General features: G+C 38.6%; 1 protein-coding gene across 3 annotated transcripts in view; it reads right to left on the reverse strand.

The window, feature by feature from the left end:
* Positions 1-4,461: 4,461 nt before the first annotated feature.
* Positions 4,462-17,418, reverse strand: part of LOC129779317 (uncharacterized) — a 161,535-nt gene continuing 148,578 nt past the window's right edge. For all 3 annotated transcript variants that reach the window (XM_055786723.1, XM_055786725.1, XM_055786724.1), the window contains one exon: positions 4,462-6,553. In XM_055786723.1, coding sequence (XP_055642698.1) covers positions 5,119-6,201 — 1,083 coding nt within the window. In that variant the 5' untranslated portion in view covers positions 6,202-6,553 and the 3' untranslated portion in view covers positions 4,462-5,118. The remainder of the gene's footprint in view (positions 6,554-17,418) is intronic.

Here is a 17,418-nt window from a genome sequence, read left to right on the forward strand (position 1 = left end):
GCGAAGCGGCTAAATAATATACTCGGTAGCGTTAGCCGAAGATCATCCGCGCTGGAGAAACGTTAATCATCTCAAGCGTCATCTTCCTCCCTAACGGTACCCTCGGTTCGGTGCGGAATGGGGAATTACCGAATAAAGTTCATCATTAGCGAGATGAGAGAGAGAGCGTGATGCTGTTCCAGCGAAACAGGGTTGAATCCGACATTTAAGGTTTTGAGTTTCGTTTATAATAACAAATATAAACTTCTTCAGATAATGTACACATGATGACTGAACTTAAATTTATGACTGAATTTATGTAGAAATTATGGCTATTTTCGATTCAATACTCTCTTTGAAAACGATAGTATTTTGGGTGCTGAAAATAAAAAAAGTAAAACAGATTTGTATGTAAACAAAATAAAAAAAACTATAGGGGGCTGTCCACATACCACGTTGGCAACTTTAGGGGGTGGGGGAATAGGGGTTACGACAATGTCCCTGGTGAGGGGGGAGGGGGTCTTGATGATGTCCACGTGAACAGATTTCTTTTTTTCTTGTTTTTTTTTATCAACAGGCTGTATTTTGCCCTAATGATTTAATGGTAATTTCTAATTTGTCCAATAAAATGTTGCCGGACCGCATTTCTCGAATAATGGAAGTCGAAACCAGATGCTACTCTGTTGAACAGACGTTGAAGGCCTAACAGTGCTGAATTTTATCCATGGTTGGTACGACGGAAAGGCACTCGGAGGAATGCGTGGTCCCGTAGAGCTCGAGGTTGATTCGAAAGGTTGATGTTCTCCAATAACACTGGGCATTCTGTCCTAGCTAATAAAACATCATATATAAATAATGCGCGGTTCACATCCCTTCGCACGTGTAGCGTATCAAGACCCATTAGTTGGCACCGACTTTCATAGCTAGGTAACTGATGTGGATTACTCCAGGGCAATCGTCTCAGGGCGAATCGAACGAATCGCTTTTGTACGGCTTCAATCCTGTTGACTCCGTTGAGATAGTGCGGATTCCAAATTACTGCACAGTATTCCAGGCTTGAGCGAACTAAAGCACTAAACATAGATCTAAGGCAGTATACATCGGTAAAATCCCACGCGGTGCGCATGATGAATCCAAGGCTACGTGAAGCTTTCCCAACTACGTAGTTCACATGTATTTTGAAGTTGAGTTTGCAGTCTAAATACACTCCTAGATTCTTCACGCAGTCGAGTTTAGTTAGCGGAGCATCGTCAAGAGAAAAATTGTAACGAAAAGGATCTTTTCTTCTTGTAAAAGTAATCGTGGAACATTTGCTTGGATTCAGCGTCATACGATTATCCACGCACCATTTTTGGAAAGTTTCTAATTGTCGCTGGAGAAATAAAGCGTTAGCTTCCGACTTAACGTGGAGAAATAGCTTCTTATCGTCAGCGAATGAAAGATGAGGGCACTCCAGCACTAAATTTACGTCATTGGAGTAAATAAGAAATATCAGAGGGCCGAGATGATTCCACTGAGGTAAACCTGAGGTAGCAGATAATCCTGCGGAGAAGCACTCGCCAATTTTGACCGTGAGGGAGCGACCGATCAAGTATGATGTGAGCCAATGTAAAACATTGCCGCTGAAGCCTAGCTTGTCCAATTTGCGCACTGTTATATCGTGGTTTAATTTGTCGAAGGCGGTGTAAATAGCGTCCGTTTGGGTCACACCACAAAAAATTCCGTCAGCAATATATGTCGTGAACGATAGCAGATTCGTTGAGGTGGATCGCTTCGGCATGAATCCATGCTGATCGACAGATATATACTGCTTACAGTGAGCGAAAATCGATTCGATGACCACAAGTTCAAATAGTTTGGAAACCGCGTTCAGAGCAGAGATTCCTCGGTAGTTGTCGATGTTTCTTCTATCGCCTTTCTTATGAACCGGTAAAATGTAAGCCTTCTTCCAAAGCAATGGGAAGATGCCCTTAGTCAAAGAAAGATTGAAAAACTGGTATAGTGGAAACAATAACCCTACTGCGCATTTTTTCACGACCGATGCTGGGACTCCATCTGGTCCGACAGAATTAGAGAATTTCAATTTGCTGAAACCAGATTTCAGCATTTCGTTATTCACGGTGATTCGGAACAGCGAACTGTTCAGTATTGGAACACTTCTCGTGGCTCTCGAGAGCTGGTCTTGAGACAGATTCTCGTTCGAGAAAGTACCAGAATACGTCGCTGAAAAGAGATTGCAAATTCCCTGTGTGTCAGACGCTTCATGTCCATCGTGAAACATAGATGATGGTAATCGAGACTCCTTGCGTTGTTCATCGACGTATTTCCAAAATAGTTTAGGATTGCTCTTGAATTTCCGCTGAATACCGCGTAGGTAGATTACATGGCATCGTTTGCTTGTTCTTTGGTATTGACGGTTAAGTTGTACATATTGTTGCTTCAAAGGTGGGAGACGGTATTTAGGGTATTTTCTAAGTTTTCTAAGAAGCTCGGTGGCTTGCCACGGTTGGTGACCGGATGAACGTATGATTTTCTTCGGAACATACCTGTCGATTAGATAGCTCATAATGTTCGTGTAGGTTAAGATAGCAGCATCGACGTCGTCCTTGTCCAAAACTTCACTCCAATCAATGTCTGAAATCCAAATCGCATTTGCTCGCAAAGAACAAATGGCTTCCGTTTTTCTCGATATCAAAGGGGCATTTGATTCAGTTCCCATGGAAATTCTCTCAGAGAAGCTTCATAATCGTGGACTTTCACCAATTCTGAATAATTTCCTGTACAATTTACTGTCAGAAAAGCACATGAATTTCTCTCATGGCAACGCAAAATCTTCTCGTTACAGTTTTATGGGCCTACCGCAAGGCTCCTGCCTAAGCCCCCTCTTGTACAGTTTTTACGTCAATGATATGGATGATTGTCTAACTAGAGACTGCTCGCTGAGACAACTTGCAGACGATGGAGTGTTATTTCCATCACGGGTACTAATCCCGTCGCTCTGCAAAAGTCGTTGCAAGATACCATGAACAATCTGTTCACGTGGGCCCTCAAGCTGGGTATCGAATTCTCTACGGAGAAAACTGAAATGGTCGTTTTTTCTAGGAAGCACGAACCCGCCCAATTCCAGCTTTACCTATCCGGCAAAACGATCCAACACTCTATGTTTTTCAAATACCTGGGTGTATATTTTGATTCTAAATGTACCTGGGGGAGACACATTGCGTATTTGAAACAGAAATGCCAGCAAAGAATCAATTTTCTCCAAACAATAACCGGAACATGGTGGGGTGCCCATCCAGGAGACCTCATTCAGTTGTACAAAACAACGATATTGTCAGTGTTAGAATATGGCAGTTTTTGCTTCCGATCAGCTGCCAGGATTCATATTCTCAAGCTGGAGAGGATACAATATCGTTGCTTGCGTATAGCCATGGGGTGTTTGCATTCGACACATACGATGAGTCTCGAAGTTTTGGCAGGAGTACCCCCGCTTACTCTTCGGTTCACAGAATTATCCTACAGATTTCTCATCCGTTGCAAGATCATGAATCCATTGGTGATTGATAACTTCGAAAATCTACTCCAGCTGACTCCTCAGTCAAGTTTTATGTCTTTATACCATGAGTACCTTACCCACGACGTGCACCCTTCACCAGGCATCTCCAACCAAGTTTGCTTCCCATACTTTTGCAATTCCTCTGTCATATTTGATCTGTCCATGCGACAAAAAATCCATGGAATACCAGATCACCTACGCTCCAATGTTATTCCGTCGATATTTTCGGAAAAATATGGGAAAGTTGGATCTGATAAAATGTTCTTTACTGACGGTTCATACATAAACGGGTCCACTGGCTTCGGCATCTTCAATGAAAACTCCAGTGCCTCTTTCAAACTCAAAGATCCCTGTTCCGTGTATGTCGCAGAAATGGGTGCGATATACTATGCTCTAGGGATCATTGAAACACTGCCCATCGACCATTATTTTATTTTTTCAGACAGTCTCAGCTCAATAGAGGCAATCCGCTCAATGAAAGTTGATAAACGCTCATCTTATTTCCTAACAAGAATAAGACATCTATTGAGTGTTTTGGTCGAAAAATTATTCAAGATTACCTTAGCATGGGTTCCCTCTCATTGCTCGATTCCGGGGAATGAGAAAGCGGACTCGCTAGCTAAGGTGGGCGCTTCAGAAGGCACACTTTTTGAAAGGCAAATTGCTTATAACGATTTTTTTCACATTCCTCGTCAGGACACACTCGTTAGTTGGCAGCGCATGTGGAGTGAAGATGAGTTCGGTCGTTGGTTACACACGATTATCCCTAAGGTCTCGACGAGTGCATGGTTCAAGGGATTGAATGTAGGTCGTGATTTCATTCGCGTGATATCTCGGCTTATGTCCAATCACTACAACCTAAACGCGCATCTCTATCGCATTGGGCTCGCAGCAAACAATCTTTGTGATTGTGGCGATGGCTACCACGACATCGAGCCTGTTGTCTGGTCGTGTATCCGGTTCCATGCTGCTCGCTCTCAGCTCTCTAGAGCACTGAGAGCAAAAGGCAGACAATCGGATATCCCCGTCCGGGATATCTTAGGTAGCCGGGATCCTGATCTTCTGCTTCATCTATACCTGTTCCTCAGAAACGCCGATGTCAACGTTTAATGATGTTTCCTTCGTTGTGTCCCCGTTTCATAACCCTCCTACCCGATCGATAAACTTTTACTTAGTCGCGGCAATACATACACACACTCTTTACAGATGCACGGGCCAAAGGTTGCGCAGTCCACTGATCATTCAACAAGAGCCAAAGGTTGTACCGCTCATGACAACTCTACACGAACTGATGATTGCGCCGGCTAGTGACCATTCTATCCTGGATTCCTCGAGTCGAGAAAGACGCACCACGCTAGATATGGGGTACAGACTAGGGAGCGTTGCTGATTAATGGTCAGCTGCATCCCAATAGGAAGTAGCCCGTGTCGGGCACACGTATAGAGCATCGAAGACTGCAACATATCAATTATGAGAACACTTGTAATACTAACCTCGAGCCAACCGCGAGTAATCGGTTACATATTACTAACATAGTTGTAAGACAAAAATTGTCAAAATATTGGACTCCCGGCCCCGTCAGGCTAACGCCACATGTGCCTTAATAAAAAATATATTTTGGAAAAAAAAAAAAAAAAAATGTCTAAAAGCACATCAACCATACTATTAAAGTCAGCACCTTTAAAATCATAGTGGACGGCGGTAGGAACGATGCTGAAACTGTTCGTACTGGTTTTCATAGTAAGGTAAAGTGGAGGATGATGAGGTACTGATTTCACCATAGGCACAGGTGCTACCGATAATATCGGAGCTCCGTCTGGTTTGCTCACGAAGCAGAGATCAAGCATGCGGTCATTTTCATTCGTAATAGAATTGATTTGTTGAAGCAGATTATAGCTGTACCCGTCTAGTAAGGCGTTCGTCCCAGCATGGAAAGTTGACTGGGTCGCATCAGCGTACAAAAATCTTCCAGATCCAATTTGCCACTTTAAATTTGGGAGATTGAAATCACCAACTACAACAATTTCGTCAGCTGGAAGCGCACGTGAAGCTATTACCGACACCGATTGTACTTGGACATCGATCAATGCAACGTCTCGAGTACGAACAGGAGGAATATAAACTACGCAGAGATACAGCTTTCTACCTTCCAGTTTTATCGAAACCCACACTTGTTCGATACAGGACCATGAGGTTTCTCTAATCAGGTGAGCTTTTAGGCGTCGGTGGACAGCTATGAGAACACCACCCCCTGATGATTTTGTACTATTGAGATGATTTCGGTCCGTGCGGAATACTTCATAGTTCTGCCCGCAAACTTGGTTGGAGAGAGTGCGGTCGTCGAGCCAGGTCTCCGTCAAAGCGATGATGTCGTACCAGCCATCCGAACACGCGTGTCGATACTCGTTAAGACGGCTGTTTAAACCACCAACGTTCTGGTAGTACGCATGTAGTTCAGTACATTGACGTATTTGTGTATGTACTGACTGGTGTGTGCTAGAAAGCGAAGGTCCATCAGCAGAATCGAAAGAGTTAACATTGCGGTACTCGCCTTGAGCAGGCGGATGGGAGACCCCTATCCGATCATCGACAACAGGACCGGAACGACTCCGACGACAGGATACTTCAAAGGGCACGACTGTGTCGAGCAGATTCAGGGCTCTCATGGAGGCTTAGCAATGCATTCCGGTTCGATGTAATTCCTGGTTGAACTTACTGGACGAAACTCACTGGAGTTGAAATTAGTTTGCGCGGTATCGCTGAAAACGGATCGGAATACAGGAAACGAAGAAGCGGTATTGAGTTTATACTTGCCAGAGTTAGCAAGTTGGAAGACCCTCTCACCAGCTCCGAACACAGGAACGGACGGCTGGCGATGTGAGTAGATGAGCAGCAGTTCACGACTGTGTCGGGAGGCTTGAGGGCTTCCATTGAGCTGTTAGTTCCGTGCGTTCCGTTACTTTATGTGGTTGGAGACATGGCGAACAGCTGGAATCATTGCTTATTGCGATGGTGTTGCTATCGGAGTTTGAGAAGAACCAGATTAAATACATATTTTGAAGAAAACACATCTGTAACGACTAGCAAGCTAAGTCCCCCGGTTAAGCGTCAGCGAATAGAAGCAAAGCGCCGAAGCAGGGCGATCTGTCGTTAAATGTCCACTGATTTAGTTTCAAAGCGAGGAAACGAGATGTTAGAGGTACAAAATAATGAGTCTGGACAGAAGAAGACTCCAACACAGAATTATAATTTGCTAAATGAGGATGATTTTTTAGAAATCAGCATTTTCCATATCAATTTTTCACGATATTCAGCCTTTCTTCGATGATTTCTAATAACTAAAATCCAATAACGTAGTATTTGGTTTCATAGTAAGATATTCTTGAAAACTTCAACAGCTTAGGCAGCTTACGTCGAATGATGGTAGTAAATAGGGAGGGGTATAATGGTAACAATATGGGAGGGGTATAAGAAATGTCCATACTTGTCCACGGAGGAAGAGGGGGTTGTCCAAAATCGTGATTTTTCTGTCCACGTGGTATGTGGACAACCCCTAGGTTGTTGAGAACATTGTAACTTTTCAATCCTAACAGAATTTGTGATTAACAAAATATTCGAATTTATTGTATCGTTATTCTGCTTAGAACAAAGTTAGCTCCAAAAACGTCTGGATTAAAAGTAGAACGATCGATATTAAGTTGATCAACTTGACGTTTTTCTTTTGGGTGTGAATTCAAACATTTTGTAGGTATGTTCGTGTGAAATGGTTCTTTCATTTTGATTCTGACGTTTTCTCTTCAGTTCGCAAAATATCGTCCAAACATAACAATTGGAAATTATCCATGCTTCTCGTGGCGTATTTCGCAAAATCAGTCTTCAAGCAGCTTCCTGGACAAATTTTTACACGGCGACGGGAAGGGGTAAGGTGGTAGACTTCTTCAAGACCATGAAACTATCCTAGTTCCCCAAAAATAACTGGTTTGGTTTGGTACTATCTATACCTGTGGCTGGAAAAGCGATATTTTTATCGCCACTGGGACCATACATTTGGACAAAGACGTCAATACAAATGAAACACATGAAATGAAACACAAATTTCTGCAGAACTCGAAAACTAATCAAGCAAATGGAGTCAAATTTGACATGTGAAGATTTTAGGGGACACGAAACGTTTCTGTGGTGAATAGACACTCCCCCCCACCTCTCTTAAGGGAGAAGAGGGGAGGGGTCTGTGCATTTTCTGTATCAAACATTTATTCCATGTAACGGAGAAACTTGTTATTTGCGAGTGGTTGAAATATCTTGATCGAGAATTGTGTCTGAAAATAATCTGATATTGTAATGATGAGTTTTGGTAAAGGTACTAGAAATTTTAAAGTAAAAGGTAAATTCAACGGGGTCGATTAGAATTGGACTCATGAACTTGCGCTTAGTAAGAGAACGTCAATGTTTGAAGGTATTGAACAAATTTTGGGCGGGACGAAGTTTGGCGAGGCAGCTAGGAATATATATAACAGTATATACATTAAATAATTATAAATATATAATTAAATATATTAACCGATAATGAAAAATGGTAGTTTTGTTCTATTTCGCAAACTATCAGACCTGATTTTTTTAAATTTTCATTAGGGTGTCAATTTTCATTTTAGGGCTGTTCGAAGAATAATTTTTTCCCATTTTTCACCATAGAAGAATAATTTTTTCCCCATTTTTTTTTCTAAAAAAGACTTTTTTCAAAAATTTATAACTTTTGAACTACTTGACCGATTCAGATGATCGACATATCAAAATGAAGTCAATGAGCCAATGAAGCCAAACTTTTTTTTTTAAATATTACACCCGCAAAAAAAGGATTTTGTCATTGATTGTATTTGTTTTTATAGTTCACATGGTTAAAGATAAAGGGCGATATGTATTTATTAACAGGAACAAAACTGCCATTTTTCACGAAAATCTGAAAACCACTTCATCGGTTTGGCATAGAATTGCAGTACAGGCAAACCTTTTTTTGTGCAGGGGATAGGGGCCGAACAAAAAAGTCGCATAACAAAAATCGTGCAAAACTTCACCAGCAGCTTTAAAAAATCGTGTTCGGTACACGTTTTGAAGAAACACATTTTCGTGCGGTAATTAAGGACCGCATAATAAAAGTTTCCTCCAAGAAAATAATTTTCCTTTTGTCTTCTTGCTTTGCGATTGGACACTTCGTCTCTTCGGTTGCGCGTGGCTGTTTTGTGCTTTTAGTTGCATGTCGAAACGTGTTGCTGTTAGAAATCATGTCATGCAAAAACTTAGAAATACTTAGAGCATTTGATGAGAGGAGGGGAATGATTTCAGAAGTGGATAATTGAGACGCAAATATGCTTTTTTCGCACTGAAATGCATATAAACAATCGAAAAAACTAAATGAACGATAACTTCGTCAAATATGCTTCAAATAGAAAGTTATCTTAAAAAATCACTATCACTAAATTGAAAATTGTTGCAACATATACAAGGTATAACAGATGTCTTTCGATAAAAAACGGGATTTACACTGGATGTTTCGTAAAATATCAATTTTGAAAATGGTTAGTTTTCATATGCGTTTTTAATTTTGTCCCGTAGAGCGGGGTAAGTTGAAACGCGGAACTATCGGGAGTTTAATGTGCGGTTTCGCTTTTCAAACTATCTACAAATGACTTATGCAACACTAATTTGAAGAAATTACACTACATTACACGTCACTACATACTAGGAATTAATATACGAAACAATACCATGAAGAATATTTACTATTTTAGACGCTTTCTTGTCAGAGTAGAGCCATTCAAAACGACCACTAATGAGGTTTATGGGATCATTCAAATATTCAAATATTACGTAACGCACTCAGAAAGAGAGGAAAGGGATACCTTGTGGAAACTTGTTTAGAAATAAATCCAACTAAATACAACGAACGAAATATGAATGATTCATACAGCAATCACCGAAAAATAACGTCCGGCATCCGCTGCAATGTTTAAAAAAATAGTCGATTTTCACTGATTTCAACTTACCCCAGGGTTGAAAAAAATAGGGGGTGAGCTCAAATACTTAGAGCCATACGGAAAAAGATTTTTCAGTTTAGTTTTCAAATCCTTGACAAATCCTTGACACTTGATTATCACTATTTGATTAACTGACGCGCAATTCTGGAATTTTTTTTAAAAAAAACAGAGTGTTCGTTTTGATTTCACGAAACAAGGAAAAGTAAACAAAGGCGCGTATTGCACTAAGGCATTCCAATATTCTGGTAATGGTTGTTATATGGTGGGTTGAAAGATAATGTTTACTTTATATATTTTTATTACGTCAATCCATCATTTGTAGTAAAAGTTATGGTTTCCGTTTTTAACTTACCCCGAATTTCAACTTGCCTCGGTGTACCTTACCAATGTTCGAATCAATGGCGTAGTATGATCTGGTGACACAGGTACCAGCTGATAATGTACAAGTGCTTCCCGTGCGCTTTCGCTCTCTTGTTGCGGGCTCAATGGAATGCGCAGCTATAACGTAACGAGGTCTGAACCATGGTTGACCGCAAATTAGACACAGTTAGAAACAGTTTCAAGTTCACTGTGAGATTTGGAACCAAATCTTGGAAGTCCCACGTCACGATGAACTGTAACACATCCAATGCAATCTCATTAATGGCATCATTAGAATTATTTTCAGCGGCCTTCAAATGTCTGCGGATTATTGGTATCTCCAGCAAAAGCTGCCTTTCCGAAACATCGTAGTTACCAGTTTGTCAAAAGCAGGGATGAACCAGCCTTCGGCTGAACCAGCCTTCGGCTCTTTAATAAAGAAAGAAAAAAAAAGTTTGTCAAATTGATTTCTTCAGTTCGCTGTCAGCTGTCATGTGTCGAGCTTGAGTTGCTCTAAAATTTTCGGCTTCTTCTCTAGACGATTTTGACCGTTCTTGTAATAATCTGGAATTCTCCGTTTAGTAGCAAATTTGTAATCATTGGATTTTAATAAAACCTTCTTAACGGCCGTTTCGACTAGACTGTTCCTTTCAACAGCGAAAAAAATTACCAGTGCATTGAGACTAATCAAACATTACCCAGTGATGGTTCTTTGGTTTGCAAATATTCTGCGTAGATCTACTTCATGTAGTGTGACACTTTCATCGCCCCGTCACACAGTGACACTTTCCTCGTTCAAATTGAATAGTATTTTAAATAGAAAATTGACTGAATGGGAACCTAAATGTCACTACAGGGATGTAGAAAAATAATAAAATCATAACCATATTTTTATAATGTTTATACTATACGTTTTATCGGATGGTTTGTACTGCCGTTTTTTTCGAAACCCATATAATGTGACTTTAGCATGTGTTATTGTCGTCAATTTGTTTTCAAATTAAAACAAATATTGCTAAATCATGTAAAAGTTATTCACAAACTTAGTTTGATCTTCATTTAATAATTTATCCGCAAGTTGGGTCTCGAGACTGAAATGAAATTTCAAGAAGCTATCGCTATTTATAAAGATTTAAATAGTTTGCATTCGAAGTAGTTCTGAGCTACTGAAACAAGTATTTGTGGCCAATTAGATCTTTTATCTTTCGAATAATGTGTTTTTCATAAAGCTTGGTTCATCCGATAAGGACCTCGTACTTCGAACGAACGAACCCTCGTTTTCGAATCTCTGAATTCGTTTGTGTCACATTTACCCGAAACCCACTCACCCGAATGACAGTTACCCGAAAGACATTCACCCGAAAGCGACATTTACGCAAAAGAAGGATATATTCAAATAATACACAAATTTTACTATATTTGTATTTGTATTTGTATATTTAATTCTGATCAGTGTTATATGAAGATCATATTTGTCTCATACTTTCATTTCCATTCAAAAAGTATTTTTCGTGGGAAGTACAATTCGAGAAATACTGGCATTGAATAAAATCCTTTTCAAAATAATGAAAAGTGAAGGAATGCAGTTTTATAACGTATTATTAAGTCCATCCATTCTTATGGATGACGCAGCCCATTTACGAGCGTCGGACGCCATACGTTTATCTGGTGCATCACGTTTGCAACCAGGCAATCAAAATGCATGACATGCATAATTAACCGGGCAAACGTAATGCACCAGGTAAACGTATGCAGTCCGACCTGACTAAAGGTTCGTCTCCTATATTTCAAACAAACCGGGTAATCGGTGGAACATAGGTTTGCTTGCGAGAGGCTGCCGCTTCCGACGACGGGTCGACCATTTTTTCTTATCTATTCTTTTTACATTTTCATTAAAAAAAATTATGTTAAAGTTACCTGTTTAATTTTCGGAATATTTCATAACCCATGCTCATTTCTGAATGATCTCTTGGTCTTAAAGAGCAATACGGAAAGGAATGAAGACAGCATGTCAATTTTGCCTACACTGATTTCTAAAAATAACACAGCGAAGTTTCAACATCTTTTTCGAATTTCCTCATTACAATTTCTCAGTTTACTTCGTAACTTCCTAACAGCAGATTCGACAAATCTCATAAACTGATTTGTCGGAATTTTTCCTTCTTCATTCGGGTAAACATCCCATTCGGGTAAATGTCGCTTTCGGGTAAATGTCCATTTGGGTATATGTTGCATTCGGGTATTTGTTACATTCGGGTGAATGTCATTCGGGTATGCGTTACATTCGGGTAAATGTGCTTCGGGTAAACGTGTTTCAGGTGAATGAGACACAACCCTGAATTTATCCCCCAGGACAGACATGAAAGATGTAGTAACATAAAAAACCCAGAAAGATTCTAGAACATAATTCCCATAGTATTGTTAGATAATACCTAAAGTAATAACCGGTAACCTTCATTCAAAATCAATATATTCATTTTTCAATATAGTATAAAACCATAAATATAATGGGTTTTTTTTGTCAATATAATATACATGTTATGGTCATGGCTGTCACCCTCCTAAGGGTTTCCAAAAAATTCCTGTTATTCTGATTTTTCCTTATTCTCATTTTCATTTTTTCAACTCGTATTTTAGATTATAAAATAATGAGAGTTGATTTTGTTTTCCCTTTTGTTCCAAATTTGATTATAAAAGCAGAATAAATATATAGAATTATAAACCACGGGGCAATTTATCGGCACCATCAACGAATCGCGAATGTTAACTCGAAATATGTCACAATCGTGACACTTGTGAATGCGGGATATCAGATTAATTGATAGTCTCATTCTTGCCTTCTACCGATGAATAATCGAATTCTTTGGTTTTCTTATGTTTGAAAGTCAATTGCTAACATCATCTACTAATTAACAGTGTGAACCCTTCGCTTTTGGGATGCGTTGGCTCGGTTAGAAATCTATCTTTTCCTTAAAACTATCGATCTCCGTGTTCCATCATCAGTGTTGTCCAATTCTTCGTAAGTCCTTTCCTCTCCATGATAATAAATTGTCACCCCACTAACCTCGAGTCGTCCACGAGTAATCGGTTCCCCATCCTATTGACTGTAGAATAAGCGGAATTGTAAATATGTAACTTATGTAAGTTATGTAACTGAGCCTTTACAAATAAACGATTTATTTAAAAATTTTGCATTTGAGGAATTTTCACTTGCGTGAACCAACAATTCGGGACGGATTCGGTCAGATTACGCAAACATACTACATGTATAAGAACTTTAAAAAACATATAAACGAATAAACGTATACAAATACTAAACTAGTTTATTATAGTTATATAACTTTGATAAATATTATGCTTTGTGATTAGTTGACACTTCAAATCGCATCAACGCCACTGAGTGCAAAGGTTTAAAACAGTTTTGTCAATCATTTTAATCATGGGATTTATTAGTCTCAAACTGACTTTAATCCAAACGTACGCCAATTAGAACGATTTTGTTGCTTCCATTTGAAATATGGGAAAGTTTGGTACTGAATACAATCATAAAATATTTAAATTTCCGTTTTGACATTTGGTTTTTTATCCGTGATTCATAATTTAATCACAAAAATGCATGATAAACTCGAGTTTTCGTACACATAAAAATTAATTCATCTAATGATAACCGCTCCACAGTTCGTTCCTGATCACCAAATATGATCCTGCATCATCTCCTCTTATAACTGGTCCTTCAAATGAAACGCCGAAACAAAACCAGAAAAAAATAAAACAACTGGCAATGTACCACAGATTGTTTTGGTGGAAACAATTCCAATCAAGTACCAATAACAATTAGCGCAGAAATTCAGAGAAAAAAAACTTACAGACTCTGATCCCCTTTCGGAAAAAAAAATACACGAACATAATACACAAAGGAGTATTGATTGTTTTCCATTAATTGAAAAAAATGAGTATTGGCAACGGCTTTTCCCTATTTTCGTCCTCGCCACTTCCATGGTGCGGTGCGGTGACTTGGTGACCGGACAAAGCAAATAGTTCATTGTCAATTGTTTCGCACAACATTTTGCGGGAATGGAAAGTTGTGGTGCATATTTACATTTGTTTGAAAATCACACCGTACAGTGGGAATTGAAAAGGCGGGAAAAATACCTTCCCGCGAGCCGAAAAAATTGGGTGTAGTGTGTACGCAAGTCACCAGCTGTGCGATCCGTAATGTGCAACCAACGATTTCCTCCTTTATTAATATGTAATGGGATGGCTTTTTTCACAGCAGCCCCAGGGCGCGTTGGGATAATTATTGAAACGAATCTGGTTGGCCAGAATCGTAACCCCAGATTCGCCCAGCGGTGGAAACACAGCGGAACGCCAGGATTCCGGCGGTGCGAAATCGATTATTGCGAACCAAATCCTGGCCTGAATGGGCGAGATATGTATTCCGGAATGCACGATATGTCCTTCGATTCGGTTAACCATAAAACCGTTAAAACCAGGGACACTTGCGGAACACAGTCGAACCAGAAAATGCCATCATGACGTGCTGGTTTCTCCATTGAGGCCAAATGTTATGCTTCGGAGGAATTGGTTGTCATTATGGAAGCTATAATGTTTTTACAGATTTACAATGAAAACAAATCATTAGCAGGGCCAGATCGCTGCGAATGACCTTGGCTTTGGAGTGAAAAATGTTCATTTCTTTCCTATCTCTTCGTCCTACACACGATGGAGAGTTTGTAGGATTCCATACTCTCGCCAAGCTGCAGAGCAGTGCAATAAAGTAATTTTTCTTCGTTGCAGAAAAAGATGGAGAGAGAGCCCAGATTTCACGCTAGGCCCACTGCTGTTTTGACCAAGCACAAGATCTTACAACATGGTTGGTTTGTGTTTTTTTCCGGAATGCAACATGTCCTTCGGAGTGGAACTTTCTATAGGAGTTGACTCTTCGCAGAACTGGTCCCCCGAGAAGGACCTGCACAAACCAAAACAAATCGTAACTCCATAAAGTGGCCTATCACCTTGGTGCAATTTTGCCATCTAATGTGCTAATATGTTTATGCTGTCGTAAGTGTATGAATTTATGGCTTTATTCGTTTATTAATTTAAAATGTTTTCCAGTTTCCTTCGAAAACAAGCTGTAAAGCGGATAATGAGTGAAGAATGGCACACAATGTCACAAATGTGCACAATTCGTTGAATTAAAGTCATTTTCTAAAGAACATTGGAACCGGCTTTGCTAAACATAAATACTAGAAAGTTTTGACATAGAACTATGTCTTTGATTTCTATATAGGGGGGTAATTCTACGAAAAATGTAATGATTCATTAACAGTTTTCAAACGCATATTACTCAAAATCGTTATTGTGACATATGTTGTGTTATATACCATTAGACAGGGAATTTATCCAGCATTTTAATGCTTAAGACATGAACAGTGAATAAAGTAAAAATGAGGTTAACAATTTGACGTTTAAAATGGGTATGTTATTTCGATTCTACTAACCATTCGATTTCCCCCACAACGCAACTAGCAATCTTTTTGTTTACAATTCGGCGTTAGCTCACAATGTGATTAGATACGTATTATGAATTATTTTCAATTTGTCTATATTAGGCATTTATCAGTTGGTATAATCAATGGAGCGATGATCTAGGATTGATCTTGAAGATGATACTGGATGGTATCACTCTATTCTTCCCAAAAATTTGACGAGAGATTGCCCCAAAAGGTTAAGCGTTGACAAAGGTTTTATTAGATTGAAGTTTAGGTTGTTGTGCAATCAATTCGTGCTCAATTCACGTTTTATCGTGTACGTCTTGCTACTAACAATTTGTGTAATTGTGGTCCAGGATATCATTATATCGAGCATGTTGTTTGGTTATGTAAAAATGCAATTAGTTAATTCAAAAAAGAAATTCGAAAGGATATTTTTTATCAAAAGAGAAAAAAACAGATTTGAACAACGAAAAAACTCAAATCAAATGAAATTACTACACACAATCATAGTCCTATGTCAAAATCCCGTCCTTGCCCCTAGGCCCAAACCCATCAACTTTGTATTAGTAGCTTATTATCATAAAACCATTAGATACTTGGTCCTGTTTCAAATCGGAGTTTGAATCGGAGTACTATTAAAATAAAATTCAGTTTTCATTTTTTCATTACTTCGAAAAAGATATCGCGCAATGTTGTTATTTTCATATTGCAATACCCATGAAATATACGGATTTAAAGAGAAGAGAGAAGAGAAGAGAAGAGAGAAATAAATATTTTAATACCTCTTAATAACAAAACTCGCGTGTTTTCGAGTAAATAGTACATTCGGATTATTGTTACATTTAAAAAAAGTGAATTTCTTTCCACTGAATGTTATTGATTCATTTCGCTTGTTCTGGTATTAGCAAAGAGAGAATAATTTGAACACTCCAACAGTTTTAAAATTCTCCACCTTGAAATGCTACCCTTTCTGATTTTTCAGACTTTTTGGCACATTCCCTGATAACCTGACAAACATTCCATTTTGCCTGATTTTTCTAAATGATCCTGATTTTTTCATTTTTTACATTATCAGAATAACAATTATCCGCAATAAATATACTGGAATCCTTGCTCGATCAATATTCCTGTGCGACTGACAACATCTATGCGACTAGAATCCAATTTTTATGCATACGTGGTATTTCATGTGGCTTCAAATTGGTAAAAATTATGAATTTAAAAAAAAAGTCATTGTTGGGAAAAAAATAAAGGAAAAATGATTTCATAGCTCAAAATTCAATAACACGAAATAACGCATCTCTGACTAATGGATATGTTATCTCAAAAAATCTTAGCCTTCAAGAAAAAATATAAAAAATATATCGCTCTTGTTCCCGAGACAATGTAAACTATAAAAAAAATACAATCAATAATTACAAGACCAAAATCCAAAATTTCTGCAAGTATAATATTTTTCGAAAAGAGAGACTAGCTAATTGACTTTAATTTGATATGTCGTTCATCTGAATCGGTACAGTAGCTAAAAAGTTATGTGTTTGAAAAGAGAGTCATTTTCGAAAAAATGGGGAAAAATTGATTTTTTGGGCAACCCTAAAATGGAAATGACACATTTGCCAATTAATTGAATTCTAGTCGCACACATCCAGTCTAGTCGCATAGAAATATTGAACGAAGACTGAAAACGTGTTAACTTTGAAAAATCATAACTTAAAAACCGAAAAATAACACATCTCTGATTTTTGGATATGTTATGTAAAAAAAACTCAGCTTTCAAGAAAATATATAAAAAAGATACGGCACCCTTGGTCCCGAAACCATGTAAACTATAAAAAACTAATACAATCAATAACTACGAAATCAAAATCCATTTTTCTCGCATGTCTAATTTTTTTTTCCAAAAAGACTATCTAATTGGTTCTAGTTTTATGTATCGATCATCTGAATCGGTTCGGTAGATCAAAAGTTAAGAATTTTTGTGTTGGAAAAAAGAGGA

This window comes from Toxorhynchites rutilus, chromosome 3, assembly GCF_029784135.1.
Source record: "Toxorhynchites rutilus septentrionalis strain SRP chromosome 3, ASM2978413v1, whole genome shotgun sequence".
Lineage (NCBI taxonomy): Eukaryota > Metazoa > Arthropoda > Insecta > Diptera > Culicidae > Toxorhynchites > Toxorhynchites rutilus.